At 37.1% G+C, this 18,425-nt stretch overlaps 7 protein-coding genes and 1 non-coding gene across 8 annotated transcripts; 5 read left to right on the top strand and 3 right to left on the bottom strand.

Moving 5' to 3' along the window:
- Positions 1 to 98: 98 nt before the first annotated feature.
- Positions 99 to 727, bottom strand: BDF20DRAFT_1003466 (40S ribosomal protein S20; the record flags this gene model as incomplete). Its single annotated transcript, XM_053074648.1, has 3 exons — positions 610 to 727; positions 467 to 513; positions 99 to 405 (listed from the first exon to the last, which is right to left on the bottom strand). Exons 1-3 carry the CDS (start codon positions 622 to 624, stop codon positions 99 to 101), a joined length of 369 nt encoding a protein of 122 aa, XP_052932895.1. The 5' UTR covers positions 625 to 727.
- A 2,114-nt stretch (positions 728 to 2,841) lies between these two features.
- Positions 2,842 to 4,248, top strand: BDF20DRAFT_916059 (ribosomal protein S5 domain 2-type protein; the record flags this gene model as incomplete). Its single annotated transcript, XM_053084403.1, has 3 exons — positions 2,842 to 2,931; positions 3,020 to 3,170; positions 3,263 to 4,248. 3 exons carry the CDS (start codon positions 2,842 to 2,844, stop codon positions 4,246 to 4,248), a joined length of 1,227 nt encoding a protein of 408 aa, XP_052932894.1.
- Positions 4,249 to 4,408: 160 nt separating this feature from the next.
- Positions 4,409 to 5,628, top strand: BDF20DRAFT_825974 (ubiquitin-conjugating enzyme E2-binding protein; the record flags this gene model as incomplete). The annotated part of the gene is made up of 3 exons (XM_053078023.1): positions 4,409 to 5,047; positions 5,335 to 5,437; positions 5,495 to 5,628. The coding sequence occupies 3 exons, from the start codon at positions 4,409 to 4,411 to the stop codon at positions 5,626 to 5,628; spliced, it is 876 nt and encodes a 291-aa protein (XP_052932893.1).
- Positions 5,629 to 9,206: 3,578 nt separating this feature from the next.
- BDF20DRAFT_t136 lies at positions 9,207 to 9,279 on the bottom strand. The gene has a single exon. It is a non-coding gene; the product is annotated as a tRNA-Thr (tRNA).
- A 1,059-nt stretch (positions 9,280 to 10,338) lies between these two features.
- Positions 10,339 to 11,249, top strand: BDF20DRAFT_798022 (uncharacterized protein; the record flags this gene model as incomplete). Its single annotated transcript, XM_053076308.1, has 3 exons — positions 10,339 to 10,460; positions 10,605 to 10,929; positions 11,004 to 11,249. Coding segments are annotated over 3 exons (693 nt in total), but the record flags the coding sequence as incomplete, so codon positions are not given.
- Positions 11,250 to 11,643: 394 nt separating this feature from the next.
- BDF20DRAFT_889918 (uncharacterized protein) lies at positions 11,644 to 11,957 on the top strand (the record flags this gene model as incomplete). Its single annotated transcript, XM_053082160.1, has 1 exon — positions 11,644 to 11,957. A coding segment is annotated over one exon (287 nt), but the record flags the coding sequence as incomplete, so codon positions are not given.
- Positions 11,958 to 15,798: 3,841 nt separating this feature from the next.
- Positions 15,799 to 17,156, bottom strand: BDF20DRAFT_889905 (NADP-dependent oxidoreductase domain-containing protein). Its single transcript, XM_053082159.1, has 5 exons — positions 16,967 to 17,156; positions 16,781 to 16,894; positions 16,620 to 16,722; positions 16,089 to 16,548; positions 15,799 to 16,033 (listed from the first exon to the last, which is right to left on the bottom strand). Exons 1-5 carry the CDS (start codon positions 17,031 to 17,033, stop codon positions 15,959 to 15,961), a joined length of 819 nt encoding a protein of 272 aa, XP_052932890.1. The 5' UTR covers positions 17,034 to 17,156; the 3' UTR covers positions 15,799 to 15,958.
- A 168-nt stretch (positions 17,157 to 17,324) lies between these two features.
- BDF20DRAFT_838589 (uncharacterized protein) lies at positions 17,325 to 18,357 on the top strand (the record flags this gene model as incomplete). The annotated part of the gene is made up of 2 exons (XM_053079183.1): positions 17,325 to 17,736; positions 17,822 to 18,357. The coding sequence occupies 2 exons, from the start codon at positions 17,325 to 17,327 to the stop codon at positions 18,355 to 18,357; spliced, it is 948 nt and encodes a 315-aa protein (XP_052932889.1).
- Between the last annotated feature and the right edge of the window lie 68 nt (positions 18,358 to 18,425).

Genomic DNA, 18,425 nt, shown 5'->3' with positions numbered 1-18,425 from the left:
GTTGCTCTTGATTTCCATAACTACTAATTATACAAGCATCAGAATAGCTTTTAACTTTATTTTGTATGATAAATCAATTATTGATGGTAAAGAAGTATTTAAGCAATGGTGACTTCAACTTCAACTCCGGGTTCAATGGAGATAGAGGTGATTTGCTTAACAATTTCGGAGGGAGAGTGTAAATCGATCAAACGCTTGTGAATTCTCATTTCGAAACGATCGAAAGTTTCGGAACCGTTACCACAAGGAGACTTACGAGTGGTGATACGGAGGGTTTTAGTAGGGAGACGAACGGGACCCTTGACCTTGAGCTGCTTGTCCTTGGCACGTTGGATAAGATCATTGGAAACCTTTTCAAGGTTCTTAACGTTACGGGAGGTCAAGGTGATACGAATACGGTGGATCCTATTTCAAATCTGCTTTAAGCAATCTATTCTAATTTAAAACGGACATCGATCCAACTTACTTGGCTTCGACTTGTTCTTCAAGACCAGGCTTGGCACCAGACTTAGCCTGTTAAGGTGAAACATACAAACAGAATGAATACATATACATTTAAATCAACTTCCTTGATTATAGACCGTTCAATGTGTTTAATATAATACATACAGCGATAGCAGACATTTTATAAATGTGAAAGAGAGAGTTCAATCAACTGCCAAAGTTAGGAAAAATTTTATATTCAAGAAGGAAGTCACCAAGTATATACAGCACTGTTTGTCAACAAAATCAGTAAATGTAAAAGCTCCGCCACTGTCGCTACGCCCTTCGTTGTATCGATAGACCGATCTTGGTAAATTATATTAACAGAAATTGCTCTCAAAAAATTGTGTATAGCAAGCTGGTAACTGGATTGCTAGGTCGAGATAGTATCATGAGGATGCGTAGGCCCTTGCACCTGACCCAGAGAAATATGCCTTTTATTGTTTTCAGTTATTTTAACCACCACCCCCCTCCATAACTGTGTTAACTGGAGGATGATGCAGTTTCCAAAATAATGAAAAGATATGCTTTAGACATCATCTTCTCATTAACTATGAAAGTAACTTGCTCGCCCTGCAGCTTTTCTTTCCAAACTTCAACATAGCTTCAAACCTCTTCATCCTTCAGTCAGCGATGGTGCAGTTGGCATCTTTCGTCCTCTGCTTCATCGTAAACAGCACACCTTATCAGCACTTTATTATCTAGAATTGTTAACAGGCTGACTCCCCTTCTCCGTATAATCAATGAGTGTGACAATATCATTTCGATCCAAATTTGAAAGCCCTCTTTTTTTATTACGCCATGGCCTTCGTCAGTATTTTTCTTTGCTCCCCAATCTTTCATGCTCTTGTTGAAGAGAGTATCACCCTCTATATTCTCAAACCACTATAAGACGGTATATTCAACAAACTCATTTGTTTTAGTCTTAAATCAATTGATTGCTATCGCCTTCCTGGAATATCTTTGAGCAGTTGATTTAGTGTGTAAGACCAAAAGGAAATAAACCCTCTTTTATTCAAAGAAGGCAGTGCTTTTTGATGGTATCAAGGCATTTACCAGTGAAATGGTATTGAAAGTATCCACACAAAGCTCGATTGAAGTAGCCTCCCCTTTATATACGCCAAAGTGCCGTGAGCTAAGAGTATTTTTTGAACGGCATAGCCTACACAATGAGCCAATTAATTATTGTTGGCTAGGGTTATTACTGGAAAGTAGAGGTACTTTGCTTCTAAAAAAAATATTTTGTATGCTTATTTACCTATCCAATTTTTTTTCATAAAACGAAAAATCTACAGAAGAAAACATTGTAAAGGTCAAAGATTTTGTTATAGTTAACGAAAACAAAAAATCTTACTTCGCATCCGATGACGTCTTACTTATGGAAAAAGCAATATTTCATATTATACTTTTATATTGTAGCATTCTGTCTTAATATCATTGAAAGGCCTTTTTTTTTTTTTTTTGTTCTTCTACCAGCATCTGCATCTTGAACTCAAAAGGCGTTTTAGATATTCTTCGTTTGACTATCACAGATCACAGTAGGGTAGGCACAGTACGCTCTATCTTTACTTCTGAGATATGTTTTTGAACAGAAAAAACATTGGGTGAAGAGGTAAAGCTACACTCAAGCAACAAATTGACGTGCTGCAGCAAGAAAGCGCTGTGTTTGTTGTCCCCTTGGTGCCCGCCCAGGCTTAATTAAGCAGATCCCGAACCGCGCCCAAAGTCTTAGCCTACCAATTATAATGATTAGTTTAGCCCCCTCCTCCTCCCCCCCCCCATTTAGATAGTATGTTTTTTGGCCCACCACGGCACCCTGACCGACACTATGCATCGCTCTAATCTCAAAAAATCGAGCTGCCCCGGGCAATTTAGATAACTTTAATATCTCGTGTCCATTGGGCTTTAAAAAAAGTAATAAAAATCCTTGTTTAAAAGTAACTTATGCATTTTACTTGTGTGCTATACTTCAGAGAATTCTTTAAAGCTGAGTTTGATATTATTGCAAGAGGTTCAGGATCAGATGCTAATCGAGAGTAAAGTGCAACTGACTCCACATAGAAGCGTTCAGATGTGATCGAGTTGTTGTTAGTTTCATCCTTCAGTAAGTTTTTTTTTTAAAAAAAAAAAGTAATTGTCGATCTGCTGTTTACGATTATTACAATCCAAAGAACAATGCATCAAAAAGTTGGTTTAAGTTTTAAAGCGCTTCTTTTACTCAGAGTCGTACAAGTAAATGTGATTTACAGGAACATCGGATCCCCAATATTAGCCTTTTTTTTTTTCTTTGTTGACGGGAACAATGAAAGAAGGCTTTCTTCCTATTTTACAACAACAATAAGGGAAGCCGCTAAAACTATGACGGCTACTAAAATGGTCGAGCGTGTCCTGGTGTCTGCTCCCGGAAAAGTTATATTATTTGGTGAGCACTCTGTTGTCTATCAGAAGGTATATAAACTGGCCCATTAATATTAACTCTCCTACTTTTCATGAAAGCTTAATTCTCTAACTTTCCACTATTTGTTCTTGTTGGCAGATGGCTGTGGCAGCATCGTTAGGTCTTCGAACCTACCTCTGTATTGAGAGACGACAAGATAATCTGATCAGACTTTTGCTACCTGACGTTAAGGCTGACAGAACTTGGAAGTTGGATGAGCTTCCTATAGATGTTGATTTTACAAATTGCGGTACGAAGAGAGATCATTCAGTCATCACTGCAACAAAGACTTGTATTAAACCCCACTTTTTTTTTCATCTTATCAACTTCCACTGCAAATAGATACCCGTCATCCTAGTGAAATGCCTGAGAAGCTTCAGTCACGCCTAGTTAAATTAGCAGACGCTGATGCTCAAAACCCAACAACTCAAGCCGTAATGGCTTTTTTGTATCTCCTCGTTATCATACAAATCAAAGCAGCCGGTACGCCTCTCGACCACGGCTTCACTATCATTGTCAGATCATTTCTGCCTGTGGGTGCTGGTTTAGGCAGCTCCGCCAGTTATTCTGTTGTTATTTCTACAGCTTTATTGATTCTATACAATTTGATACCCGTTGATTTTAATTCTAGTTCTGATCGGGAACTTCATCTTGAATTAATCAACAAATACGCATTCAAAGCAGAGGAAGTCATTCATGGTAATCCTAGTGGAGTAGACAATGCTGTAGCAACTTTTGGTGGAGCTAAATCGTTTGTACGTGGCCAAGGATTCTCAACCTTAGAAGGATTCAAATCACTCAATTTACTATTGACTAATACTAACGTGCCTCGATCGACCAGCGCACTGGTAGCTGCTGTAAGTGAAAAGAGAAAGAAGTATCCTGAAATAATAGAACCCATTCTTGAGTCAATGCACAATATCGGTATACGGTGTCGTGATGCGTTCAAAAAGTTACACGATGGAGCTATCACAACAGAAGATTTGATGGTCGAGATAGGGGATCTGGTCGTTTTGAATCATAGTTTATTGGATGGCCTAGGCGTGAGTCATCCTAGTTTGGAAAAAATTCGATCAATTACAGCGCAACATGGACTAAAAACAAAGCTGACAGGTGCTGGTGGCGGCGGTTGTGCAGTAACTTTCATAGGCGATGACATAGTGCAAAGTGTAGTAGATGAAGTTATGTCATTTTTAAAAGATGAAGGTTTTGATTGTTATCAAACTTCTATTGGTGGTATTGGCGCCAATGCTGTTCCCTTGACAAACAATGAATCCAGCCAGTGGCTTCTTGAAACAGATAGGTCTACTTTAGAACAATACATGTAATACATCAATTTCGATACGTTAATAGCAAAAGAGCTTTCTTTTTATGTCTATTCAATAAGCTTGTTTTCATATTGTTTGGACTAGCGAATTTGTCCCCGCACCTGTGGCGTTTTAACGATTTTTTTCCTTCCTTTTTCTTTTTTTTTCTTGCTTCTTCGTAATGTCTCCTTTTTATGCCGAAGAGTTACAAAACATTAGTACTCTGCGTGCATGTATATCAGTCAAACCTGGTTACGATGTTGCAAAAGAACTGAGAGTGAATAACAATGTTCTGACGTTAGGTAATGCTGTTGTTGCCGATTTCTCTTCTGTCAAAGTTACCGTAACTACCGATAATTTGATCGTGGAACAACCCAACACAGCAACTTCTGAAAAGGACAAATCTCAATCTTTGGTGCCCTGGGAAATTAAACTGAATTTAGTTCGCTCAACAGATCCTCAACAGCAACAGATTGAAGTGAGAGAATGGTGGACTGCAAAAGATCTATTAAAACTTGGTAGCCACAGCAATAGTACAAATATTCGAAATGTACAGTTACAGTGCCGCTCCTGTTTCGAACCCTTGGTAAATTCTCAAGCCAACTATACTATCAAAGACTTGCCCTCCGAGCATTGGTACGAGCTTATTGAATGCTGGATTTGTCATGAAGCAAAGGCAGGAGAACATAAATCTCGTATGCAGCCTATTCTTGCCCGACCGAACACTTTACTTGTAGGAACAACCTATTTTTTGTTACATACGGACAATATTTTGAAAGATAGTATAGAGGTCGATTCCACTGTGGCAAACTGTTTGGATGTAAGTAGGAAAAAATGGAGAAAAAAAAATTAAGCACCATATATGAATTTTCCACGTAATGAGAGTCATAATTATAAAAAGTAAACGGATTTTAAGAAGGTCGACGATTCAGTAGAAATAATCGGTTTGATCGATACAAAAATCCAAGATTAAAATTGGCATTCAACAGTTTTTAAAGAGAAAGCAGTGCTCTTTCTGGATAAACTACTACGATGCTAGACAAAGACCCTCTATTACGTGGAATAACATGCAGGAACCATGTACTTAACAATGTATTTTTTCTTTAGTGGAACCGTGGTACTAAGACTAAATGGATTACATTGAACTGTAGAAAATGTAAACATGCATTGGGTGAGGGGCAGTATACCATAGAAAGCAACAACCAGCTCAGTCTTTTAGCTGTAAAACTGTTTAAATACTCTACTTTTCCATTGTTGGAAACCAAAGTATTTCCGCATCAACCATCCTTCATTGATTTCTTTGTTTCTGACTTAGTGAGCACAGCTAGGGTTCACGCTACTCACCGATTTTTGATTCAAGGACGACAAAGTCATCGCATATATGCATTGGTAAGGTTTTAGTGATTTGAACAAACAAATGTATAATCTGACGCGGTTCATTCGTAGATTTGGCTATTCAATTGGGATACCCATATTATACATAATAATGGGTTCGTTGAGGAAAGCGATACTTGTCATAAGCTTCAACGTCAAAGAGTGATAAAGGTTACTTATTTGAATTGTACGAAGGATGAAAATGCTGAATTAGCGCAAAATTATATTTCATTATGGTCTCAGGATAAAACAACAGATCATTTGTTATATCCAGACATATTCTGTGTTGATCTTGTGCATACCTTAAGCTGTTCGACACTCATTCTACCTCCTTTTATGCGAAGAATAGATCATCCAGCTATGATCTTTACTCGAAATTTTTCGATTGGTTTTATTCCAAGAAAGGATGTATGAAAACCCACCACCATTTTTGTATATAATTAATTTGTTTAACGTCTCTGTGTATATTTATAACTGGTATTTCTGTTCTACTTGTTGTTGGCCCAGTCAATTTGTAAAGCAACTTATCTGCGGCGCTAGTTGTATGCTAATCAAAAATTTGCGAGTAAACTGAAACTTTTTGTTCGTAAATGCTAAATAGCCATGTAGCAGCAATTGGCTAATCCCTTATGCTTATTCAATTTTTTTGCACTCCCTCTTGATCTCTTTTTGTACATTAAAATATTAACCACGCTTCCTGGTATATTTTGCATTCATTGATCTAATCACTGCATTTTTTTGCAATATTTTCTACGAAAAGAATGCATTTAGAACCTTGAAGATAAAAAATAAAAGGTTATAAGTAAAGCCTTTAACAACAGTGATCGAGAGTCATCTACTTCATTGATGACCATCCACCATGTGCTTTGCTTTGGTTAAGATCCCACTTGAGTTAAGTTGCACTTCTACCTCACAATCACCTGTCCTATCATATACCAATATCATCCCAGGAATAATTAGTGACTTATTGCTTGAACTTCCTTATACGTTCTAAATATATCCGCACATTCGAAGGACTCACATCATGCCTTCATTCAGCTAATAAGTGTGATTCGTAAATGTATTAATTATGAGTATAACTTTTTTGTATCTTTCACTTACGATTTAAATCAAAGCAAGACGTGATTTCCCCTCTTAAGGGGAAACAAAAAGTTCACGCGCGACCCAAAAAAAAAAAAGAAAAAAAAATGAGAAAGGTTTCTTATCCATTCCAAACCATTCCAAACCGTATACGGTCTAAAAAACCACAAAAGTAAATATTACAGTGAATTTTGAATAGAGCTCTAGCTTTAATCATGGTTTACAATTGAAGAACGCTAAATCTGATGGGCACTCTTTCATAATTGCATTGCTATATTATTATTATGTCCCTTGAAATACTCTTCAAGATCGTTTCACAATGAAATTATGGAAAAATAGTACTAAACAGTATTTAGATTGCTCCTGTAAGATATAGTTAAAAATGAAGTCTGATATGAGTTTATATGAAGACTACTCTCAGATATATCGTTGAAACAAACAAAAAAGAAGACACAACTGTATAATGATAGCTCCAAGAGCATCTTTTTCTCCATTTTGTTGACGAATTTAGAATTTATTAGTTTGAGATACGTTCAATGGAATGAATTAACCATCTATCTTATTCATGATCCTAATTCGGATTTCTTATCAATTGCCAATAGGTAATTGAAAAAAAAAAAACGGATAAAACAGAAAAATTCCTGTATGCACCACTTGCCAACGCTAATAGCGTATAATAATAGGCATCAGAAAATTATAAACTTTCTGTTGGCTTGGCTTCCTGAGTTTTTCTTTCCTTCTTTTTTAGTCTTTTATCAAAGTGCTTTATTCTTAGAGAGTTTGAAAAAACAGAGCCTAGTGTTATAATGTAAAAGAAGTGAGGGTATGAAAATGCAGACAGATGTGAATATAAAAGAATCAGGTCATTTGAAGCGACTTTTGTGTAAGACATGTCCAAAAGATAATAGCTCATCAGATGTAACCTCAATAAGTAATTTACGCGTAGGCGGAAAGTATCGAACTTGCTACTTCCTCCATCCCATCCTTATGGAGTTGGTTAGGCACAGCCAGTGCGCAAATCTAATAAATCTAAGGTTTATAGTAGACTGTGTTGAGTAACGAGACTGTAACAAGGATCATTAATCGTCTTTATTTCGAGTTAACATTTGGATCTCTTTTATATCTTTTGGAATGAACGATTTGTTTTGAGAAAGTGCATGTCTGAGACTTTATGGGTGGTGTGGGGAAAATAGGAAAATACATGTAATTTAATTGGATTATCGCGTATATTTGACCTAGATTATTATTAAAGACATCACACAGTGTATCGTCAGAAATATCCAAGTCTTCATTATGACCAGAGAAGGCGATCAGCAGATCACGGTTCGCAGCTGTTGTATTTGCTTAATATAGATAGACCGTGGTAGAAATGTATTCTCTACCTGGTTGTACGTACTCGAGTATTGTAGTTATTATCTCACCAAACACGTCAGTAGCATGTAAATTACTTTAAATACTGCAAATATTATTTTATTGAATCGAAAACCGCAAGATTAATTGAGTATCTACAAAGGCTGGAAATCAAAAAGCTCATTTCTAGGAATATAGCCAATACATGACTCATCCTATAGAAATTATTTAGGGATAATAATGTAAGGTAACCTGAGTAAACGTACTGTAGAACTATAATAGAAATAGTGATTTTAGAAAATAGTCAGAGACATTCAAAACTAAAGAAATCATTGAAGAAACTTTCAGAGAAGGCTTCCCCCCTGCAGTTTAGCTATAATAAAAACTATATTATATCTAAACCAGTCTAGATTCTACGTTCAAAAGAATCTATCCCATAAATTGGGATGAGGTTCGCTTTAAACTTCTCTATACATATGCATCTACAGTATTATTCGCATTCTACCTCTACGAAGTATATCTTAATTTTTCTGATTATATGCTTTTGAAGCTATTGAACTCTTAATATAACTAGTTGAACATAGATACATCTTTCCTTACTGTTAGAATTATCATGAAGTCAAATATAATAGTCCAACCGTATCAATTTACTTTGAAACATTGAACTAAAAGTTGGTCACTGATAACCTGTGGTGCCACTTTATTACAAGGTCTCTTCTCTATATCTATTTATACTTTACTTCTCCTTAAAAGTAAAAATAATAAATCAGGATGTTTTGAGGGTAGTCCACTAAAGTGCACTTAACGTTGTACAAAAGAGCCATATACTGTGGAAAAATAGGGTGTCTATATCCAGTGATGTCAGCTTCTAACAGTGTTGTGCCACGAAAAAATGTGTATACAAATTAATAAGCTTATGTAACAATGTGGATATATAAAAAGATTAATAATACAAAATAAAGAGCGAGATCGATCTTTTCTCTTTCTTTTGAAAACAGGACCCATAGTAATAATCAAGTAAAGAAGAACCTTGATAGAAAAAGCTGTTTGATTAGACAGTACAAGTAACCGACAACGGCACAAGAAGAGAACGACAGTTGACACCTATAGCCAAAAAAAAAAAAAAGACCATCGACAACAAAAAACTATAGGGTGAGTTTTTTTCTTAAAAAGAATGCCTTCTGGCGGAATCGAACCGCCGACCTTCTGCTTACTAGGCAGACGCTCTGCCAACTGAGCCAAGAAGGCTTGACTGTTATGATGTGATCGTAAATAATTGTTGTGGAAATAATTAGAACTTTTAGCTTCAACTTTATACTTTATACAAATTTTATTGGACAATATATATATTTAATTTAGATAATTTTGAATTACTTTAGGATGAAATGGTATAATATTCTTGGACGATTTATTGAATAAATAATTGGAGACATTATTTTGAAGGTCAGTGGACATTTTTCAATGGATGGTGGCATTACGTTAAAGTACTACGAGACTTATTGAGTATTTTAGTGTGACACAGGTCTTATGAGCAATAGATACAGGGTTGTGGTTTACAAGACTTTATTTATGGACCATATGAATTGAACTACGCGTTAAACTGATCCCAGACACGTTCTTCCGCCACGTAGATAACGGTTGTTGTTGTCAATCGTAATAAAAAATAAATGTTGTCAAATTCAAAGAATTTACAGAAGATAACTTTGACATCTTTCTTTTGATTTCCACCTTCTTCTTGTTATACTTCTTTCATACTTTCTTTCTTCATCCTGATAGCTACTACTCACCATGTACAAAGCCAAAATCTTGCAAAAAATCAAATCGGTGGCAGAAGCCCATAAGAAGAAAGTCAAAGATGAGTCCTTCCGTAAGTAACACATGAGCGCGCTGCCACAAATAGGTTATAGTGGTAATCCTCAATTCATGTTTCGTATGACTAGTAAGCATCGAGTGCAAGGATTGCAAAACACGCGGACATTTCAACAAGGCATACCATGAATGCAAGTTTTACAAAGCAGTTTCTGCGCGTGATGGTAAGTATCATGCTCTCACTGCAAGACAAGTTCATGTTTGCTTAACGGAAATTTAGTTGGAAGTAGCGGCAAGAAACGTAAGCAATCAGCTACAATCAAGGAAGAAAAGAAGCAAGCAAAGAGAAAGAAGAAGCAAACAACTGGAGATGTCAAGTGTATCAGTTGTGGCTTAAAGGGTCATTCTACTTCTCGTTCTCTCGAATGTCCCAATCACATAGCTTCAAAGGAAGAAGTTATCAACTCGACGCTTGGAGAAGGCTCCACTGTATTCACGAGGAAGCTCCCTCTTACGTCTGCTGTGAAGCCTGCGTTTCGCGAACAATTCCAAGAAAAAGTCATCTCTTGCTGCTCTGACATAAGGAGAATAGTATTCTCTAGTCAATTATTCGTTAACTCGTACCTCATTCATTATCAGGAGAATAGAAGGAATGCTAACAAAGGCGACAAGAAAGACACTGATAAAAACAGCAACAAAGGCAGTAAAGAAGCCAACAAAGAAGACAGCAAGAAAGACAGTAAAGAAGCCAACAAAGAAGACAGCAAGAAAGACAGTAAAGAAGCCAACAAAGACAGGTCTATTCCTGATGTATTCTGCCAGCAATTCTGGTATTCAGTAGGTCAGCTAGTGACGGGCAAGCAAGTTACTCACAGAACGGCATTATCCGAGGACATAAAGCAGTATTATACAGACTTCAAGGCAAAGTTCCCTACTATCGAAGTAAACCACAAGCTGACCGTGGGATATAGCCAATGCCTTACAGAGGCAGCAAAGGAATTGAGCGTCTCTTACACGAACTCCATTGTAGAGCGCTTCGAGCAGCGCTTAACAAAGTTCCTTACTTACAAACTGAGAACTATGCTCCCGGTAAGGCTGTAACCGAGTACCTTCTTAATGCTCTGCTGTTTTATTCATTTTATTTCTCTTTATACACATTCTAGAATATCAAACGCACTGATGTACAAAGAATTGTACAGCTGTATTGTTACCAATCTGTCTGCCATGGTCATCCTCATTGGCCAGAAAACCTCGAGCTGGCGGCCGTTGACAAAAACCGAATTGAAGTACTCTGCAAACAATTTGAAGAGTTCATTCCAGGAGAAGTAACCCTCGTTTCTCTTTCTGCTGCTCCTGCAAAGTTTGTTAATGCGTTATGGAACATACAGTTTGCGTACGAGCAAGAACATATACAGCATAAGCCGTACGATGTCCGTGTCCTACCACTTCCTCAGAGTTTCTTTCCCTTTCCTATTCCATCGCTGAAATGGCGTTTCATCGCGATAAGTATAAACGCTCTTACACCCTTCATGTTTCCCGGAAAAGTTGCCAAGGGTTATACAGCCCAACTCGAACAATTCTGTAAAGTCTTTGACTTCAAAAAGGTTGGCTTTAAGAGGTAAAACTAGAGAAGAACTTCTTCAGCAAAATTATCCCTAATAGTAAACACACCCCTATTTTTGCTTCTGTCATAGTCTAACCGCTTTGAAGAAAAGTTCTGATGTAATGTTTCGAAACATGGTTAGGTCGGACGGTTTTACTGTAGACTTTTTGTTCAGCCGCAAAAAGAAAACAAAAGAAGACATGATCATTCATAATCACACCTTGACTTTGGAAGATTTTTCTTATGACGAAGTACAAGACAATTACAGACCCGCTTTCCTTGATCCAGGGCGAAGATCTGTCTTCACAGCGGCAATCGGACTAGACCGTAACAAACATCAAGTACGCAGCTGCTCTACCAAGGAATATTATCATATGACCGGAAGTACCAGATACGCTGCAAAGCTGGAAAAGAAGAAAGCAGGCACACTTAAAATGATCGAAAGTGGCATACCAACCGCCAAAACTTCTATCATCGAACAACATGATCGTCATGTACAATATATGTTGCAGCACTTCGAAGCCTTATCTTCTTTTTACGACGAGAGAACTGCTGAAGACAGATTTCGTTTATACCAGGGTAAAGAGCGTGCTGCCAACAACATGGTCAATTTGCTTATTAATGGAACCACAAAGTACAATAAGCAATTGAGGTTGAAGAAGAAGAAAGATCGAAGCAAGTGGCCAAAGAAGAATACCGACAGAATGGCCTTTTGTAAACGTAAAAAGAAGAAGAAGAAGAAGCAAAAGGTTCCAGAAGAGAGGGAAAAAGCAGATGCGAGAGAAGTAAGCGATGTTCTCGCTAAGAAAGATAGGTAAGGTTTTTAAATGATAAGCAATTCATCCACTATTCGCAGAAATATTGATAGAACTCATGCTTTCTACAGCAATTCCCTGAAGAGCAAGTGGAAGCCTGAACCCTTTAGTGTAGGCGACACTAAAAAGATCCCTTTAATTGTAGTTGGTAATGGCATGTTCGGGAAGAGTGCAGTGCCCATCAAAGGCCATAAGACTGGTGTCGTGGGAGTTCTTTGGCGTGCCTTGAAGCGAAGAGAGGCTGCTGGCGATTTACTGACGATAACAATTGATGAATACAAAACCTCTCGAATATGCAATAATTGTCATTCCAACAATCTTGAAGCATTGAAGACAGTTCCCGGCCAAAGTATCCTTGCCTGCAAAACCTGTTCGATACTTTGGAACCGGGACGTCAACGCTGCTAAAAACATGTTGACAATTAGCGTTTCGATCTGGAAGTCAACGGGAAGACCTGCGGAGTTTTCTAGAAAACCAAAATCACCCGCAACAACCACTTAAACACCATCCTCTAATCGCCAGCACGAAGCTGGTTTGATTTTTACAGGTAAGCGTCTCAATTTTTGTGTAGCTCGATCTTGAAATTATAACTTGATGGTCTCAAAAATTTACTTTTTTCGTCTAGTTATATTGCGGCTTCGTCTAAACCCAAAGCTAAAAAACTGTAGCTCCAGGTGTCGGTCGGATATCTCAATAATCGGAGTTTATAGAGAGAATAAGGTGTGCAAATATAATTAAGAAAGCGTATATAAAGAGTAATTTGATCTAAACAATAAACGAGGCCTTTACCTGATTCTAACTTTTGTACTATAAACTTGACCTGGAGTTTATAACACTCTTTCACGATATTAAATATATCATTATTTGAGAAGTGGCATTTCTGTGAGATCGGCTCGACTAATCGGAGTTTAACTGTTTCTACTGTATTTTTGGTATATGAGTGATTTGGTCGCTCTCTTTCCTCGTCGGAGATTACACCTCTTAAAATTTCCATTCCTCCAAATTTGTAAAATTCATACTCGATCAAATTTGAACAACGTATTTGATCTATCTATGTTCCTATGTCACAACCCATTATGTTAGTACCCCCATATACATTATAACCGATATTTAATTTAAAGATCAGTGCTTATAGATGAGTTAACAAAAAGTATAAGTAGCGACAATGTAAATTTGAGAATAAAAAAAAAGGGGCTTTTCCACTTTTATATTCTTTTTGAGTACTTTTAGAGTATCGATTAGATCGTAAATAGTAATATATAGACATTAAAACTAGGTTGGTTACAAAAGAAAGATTAGAGTAATGAATTCCTGTTATCAAACCGATAACATATACATTTGGTGACGGCATATTCAACAAATCTGCCGTTCATCTACAAGGCGTTAGAACTGGTGTACTAGGCATTTCGTGGCGTGCTTGAAAAATTAGAGAAGCAGCTGGTGATCTCCTCGCTATGACAGTTGATAAATATCGAGCATCGCGTATATGCAATTGTTGTCGCTCAGGCACATTAAAAGCATTAGACACCGTCCGTGATTTAGTATCCTTGTCTGAAAAACATGTAAGGCACTATGGAACCGCAACGTCAATGCAGCAAAAGACATGAATGGCCATCAGCATTTCTATCTGGAAAGACAAGGAACGTCCGACGGAGTTCAGCTGAAAGACATCGTCTCAGTCCTTTCCTACTTTCGCCAGAACGAAACTGGCTCGATCTTTACAGGTAAATGTCTCCATTTTAGTGTAGTTCGGTCTTCAACTTCAAACTCAAACGTCTCAAACTTAGTGGGCGGAAACTCTTAACATTTTCTTTGTCCCATCCTCCGCGATATGTGACTAATTTTGTATTTTCAAATGAAGTTATCTACAGAAAAAGACCATGGCTCTTCCACACTCCCAACACTTTTCGTTGTCAACGGATTCAGAAAGGACTTCGAAGATCAAAGGCTCACCCGAATCTCGTTCATATGCCCAAGTGATAACTGCTACAAAAAAGGTATCCTTGCTGTATAATAAAGTGTAATATCTCCCTAAATTCAAAAAGATAATTGACTAAGTTCCGTGAAGGCTAGGTGACTCAGCGAGATCGATTAAGAGTTCTTGATTTTGTGCTTTAGAATTTAGATGGTATTTTATATGAATTCGAGGTAGCACTGAGCTTATAATGGAATTAAGGAAGTAGTGGTGACAACCGAGTCATGCCGTTCCTGCTAATGGAATTACAACGCCACTGCGAGATATCGAGAGTACCAGTAAGGTTAAAGTGTGCCTGAAACCTGAATTATTCCCGTGTACTGTACCTCATTTAAAGCAGTAAATCTTAAGGATGTATTTATAAATTATAGGTCAAAGCGCGGCATAAAGGCGTTGAGACCCCTCTGATTTGGATGTAGATACTGCCTATAGTGAATTTCATTCACGCGTTTATCGCGTTTCGCGCTCTTCTGGTGATCTCTTATTGGATCTCATGGAAGTGCGCAAGTATTACACGGATCTTGAGTGCATGCAACTTATCAAAATTCAGCACCCTAATAATTCTGAATACATCTTGTCCTATTCTTTTTATCATCCTTATAGTTGAAATCAGCGAATACCACACTACGTACATTATCCCTACTCTGTACTAATCTTAACTGTTCTTCCGGAATCACTACCTTCTCATTTATTGACCCATCTATTTAATTATTAAAAAAGGAATACTTAGTATGTATTGTTGTAGTTCATTTATTCAGAGTATTTAAACACTAACTCTTAATCTTGTCTTATCTCGGGAAAAGATCTCATAGTCAGCTACGTAAGCCACTTGCCGTTATACTTACACAATGATGGTAGCAATCGCCACCTCCATTTATACATCAGCCATGACAGCAACGACTTTATCAGTGTAGTATAGTTCTCTATGTAAATTATAAGTGTTGTTTTGTAGAGTCACAAATGACAGTAAGACGATCACAAAAGTCAAACTTACGGTGGGGTGTGTCGTATTTTAAGGAAGATGATATACAAATATTAGAGGTGGACTTTTCATGATACTGGTAATCATGCAATATTACAGACCAGAAAATTAATAGAAACTATATAAACTCTAGTTATTATTACCGTGAATTATGTGTTGTGTTTAGCTGACAGGATCATATGAAATGCAATTGTCTCGTACACATGTTGTACGAGACCTTCATACCTCTTTCATATAAGGTTGAGCAGGTTATCATTGAATATTTAGTTTACTTATTCTATCAGACTATGTGATATTCGAAGATTAGAATCGACGTTAATTTGATCAATAATTTGAACTAAGTGATTGAGTCTCTTTCATCCTTTATTTATAGCAAGATGGAGAGCATTCATCGAGCTGACAACTGTTTATGCTTGAAATAATTGCGGGTAGTTGAATTCTTATCTGTGACGTGACATCTTGAAATAAACCCCTATTAGCAGACTTTAATACATGTGTGTTTATCATGTCTCATAAAGCTAGATCACAGTATCTATCAGGTTGTGAACTAATCCGCTTATTCTATGAAGACTAATATAGATATACGGCAAGTAATGCGTTACAGAAAGCAGCATCGCGAAATTATCATGTTCTGTTAAACATGAAAAGCTTTAATAGATTATTGGAAAGTGCAAAAATTGGTAGTTGCAATTGTCTGAAGTTATTCTTAGAAATGGATAATGGAGCTTGGAAACTATAGCTTCTCAGTAGACACCGTTAGGATCCCAACAGAAGCGATGTTGCTCATACGTATGGATCTCGTCAAGCAATCGCATATCCTATACAAATTGGATGTTTAATTTACGGTACCATTATTAAAGAAGATTTTCTTACCTCTTTAGAAAGTTCGAAGGAAAATACATTTGCATTTTCTCGAACTCTGGCGGTTGAACTTGTTTTGGGAATTATAGCTCTACCATGTTGAACTGACCAGCGCAAAAGGACAAGTGCAACACTAACATTGTGCTTTTTTGCAATATTATCCAAGCATTCAATCTTGATTTTACCATTGATTAAAGCGCCTTCACCTAAGCTAGAATATGCTTGTATTTGTATATTGTTCTCGCTGCAAAGTTTTAATAATTCGGGTTGATGTAGGCATGGGTGAAGTTCAAATTGATGTACATGAGGAACAACGGAACAAACGCTTAGCAAGTGCCTTAGATGTTTTTCAGTGTAATTGGAAACCCCGATGTGATTAAGCTTTCCTTCGTTGTATAATTGCTCCAGAGCCCTATAGCTATTTGTACGGTTTTCCTCATTTATAGGATCCAATAACTTCGTTTTAGAAGTGCTATTAATTAAAGTAATTATTTCGTTTAGGACACTAGTATGAGTTATCCAGTATAAAAAATCAAATTGTACCCTGGCCAGTGGATCAGATAAAGATCGAAATAATCCAACTCAAATCTATTCAGAGAGTCAATTACAGCTTTGTAACAGGCATCATACCCTTGATCTTTTGGTGCTATATGCATAAAATAAGTCGTAGAAGAACATTTCAAGTACTAATAGGTTTTCCTTACCAAGTTTGGACGTTATAAAGAGATCACTACGTTTGATGTTAAACTGTGGGTCAGCAAATACTTCTTTTAATATCTGACCTAAAATATGTTCATTTCTGTAAACGGTTGCCGAATCTTTCCAGTTATTAAGATGTCAGAATGCCAATGATTTTGAGCTTGACAGATATTGAAATATGATATGCTCACCTATCAACCGATAGCCAGCGCGTATAGCTTCAAAGACAACAGGTCGTAATTCTTCAATGGTCTGCATCCTATAAGTCCCCACTAAAACAATTGCGTTACAAATAAAACTTCATCAATTTTAGCATGGTGAATTTACAGCCTAGTACAGGGATGTTCGTCCCGTTATAGAGTTGCTTGTGAACTGTCATGTCGGAAAGAGAACAACAAAAAAGAAACAGGATTTGAACGACATTTTGGTACTGTTACGAAATTCGTATAATTTATTCTCCGCAAATGTCAAACATGTTGACTTTCATGCCAAATTTAACTAACCTTATTCTCTCTTTCGATTTCATCAATTAAAAAATCTTAATTAAAGATGAAGTTCTGGAAGAAGAAAGATAAAAGCAAAACAGACACCAATAATCCCTTCGATGAAAAGGGTGTGGATTTAATGCTAGCATCATCGACCGCATCTGTTGCTAGCGAATCAATCTATGAAGATAAGAACAGTTCTGCTCCTTCAAGTACAATAGGCAACCGAGATTTCGAACAGAATAGGAACGACCTTTTTGGTGGATATAATGATGAAAGAAGCCCGAACAATACTTCTAAGGCGCATGATAACAGTGCTTTTGCTGAAGAAGAAGATCCCGAGGTACGACAGATTCAGCAACAGATTCGCAATGTCAAACAGGACTCATTAGCAAGTACTCGTAATGCACTACAAAAAATCAACGAGGCTGAGGCCTCTGCTGTCACTACGATGAATATGTTAGGAACTCAATCAAGTAACCAAATAAACAAAAGAAAGGCAAAAAAAGCATGAAAGAGAATCAGATTGATTAACTTTTTTTTTTTTCTTTCTTCGCGTAGCACAAATTGCAAACATAAACCGTAATATGGATATATCTAAGGCCTATACTGACCGTGCTTCCGCTCAAGCTGGAGAGCTGAAGAAATTAAATCGATCAATTTTCATACCTGTTGTGAAAAATCCCTTCAGTAGAGATTCTAAACAAAGAAAAGAAATCGAAAAACTTCATGAAGAACATATGGCCGAACGGAATCAAATTCGTCAATTCGAATACGACTCTTCTGCACGTATAGCAGAAACACAAAGACTAGGCTCCAGACAAACAGAAAAGGAAGGTTTTCGTAAGAGTCGCTCTAGAGCAGATCGTAATAAATACCAGTTTGAAGCGGATGAAGAAGACGACGCGATTGAAGACGAGATCGATCAAAATCTTGATCTTTTAAGTGATGCTACTTCTCGTTTGAAAATAATAGCCACCGGTATGAACGATGAGCTTACCAGCCAAAATAAGCAATTGAACAAATTAAACAAAAAGGTTGATCCTATAAACGCAAAATTAAGGTCTACAACCCATACTTTGGATTCCACGAGATAAGCACCAATAACTCATTGCCTACGCAAATTCACGATCATAAATAAAAAGCATGTACAATAGACTTAAAC

Source organism: Mycotypha africana (genome assembly GCF_025528875.1).
Source record: "Mycotypha africana strain NRRL 2978 chromosome Unknown BDF20scaffold_10, whole genome shotgun sequence".
In the NCBI taxonomy this organism is placed as follows: domain Eukaryota; kingdom Fungi; phylum Mucoromycota; class Mucoromycetes; order Mucorales; family Mycotyphaceae; genus Mycotypha; species Mycotypha africana.
The sequence above is the reverse complement of the archived record's forward strand: the minus strand, read 5'-3'. Positions and strand labels throughout refer to the sequence as shown.

What these genes read in the sequence shown, in the direction of transcription:
- BDF20DRAFT_889905 (XM_053082159.1), bottom strand. Translation starts at nt 17,033, where the DNA reads ATGCAGACCATTGAAGAATTACGACCTGTTGTCTTTGAAGCTATACGC. An exon ending in TATCTGATCCACTGGCCAGG is followed by an intron (nt 16,549 to 16,619) that starts GTACAATTTGAT and finishes TTTAATTAATAG; the next exon opens with CACTTCTAAAACGAAGTTAT. An exon ending in CCTTCGAACTTTCTAAAGAG is followed by an intron (nt 16,034 to 16,088) that starts GTAAGAAAATCT and finishes CAATTTGTATAG; the next exon opens with GATATGCGATTGCTTGACGA.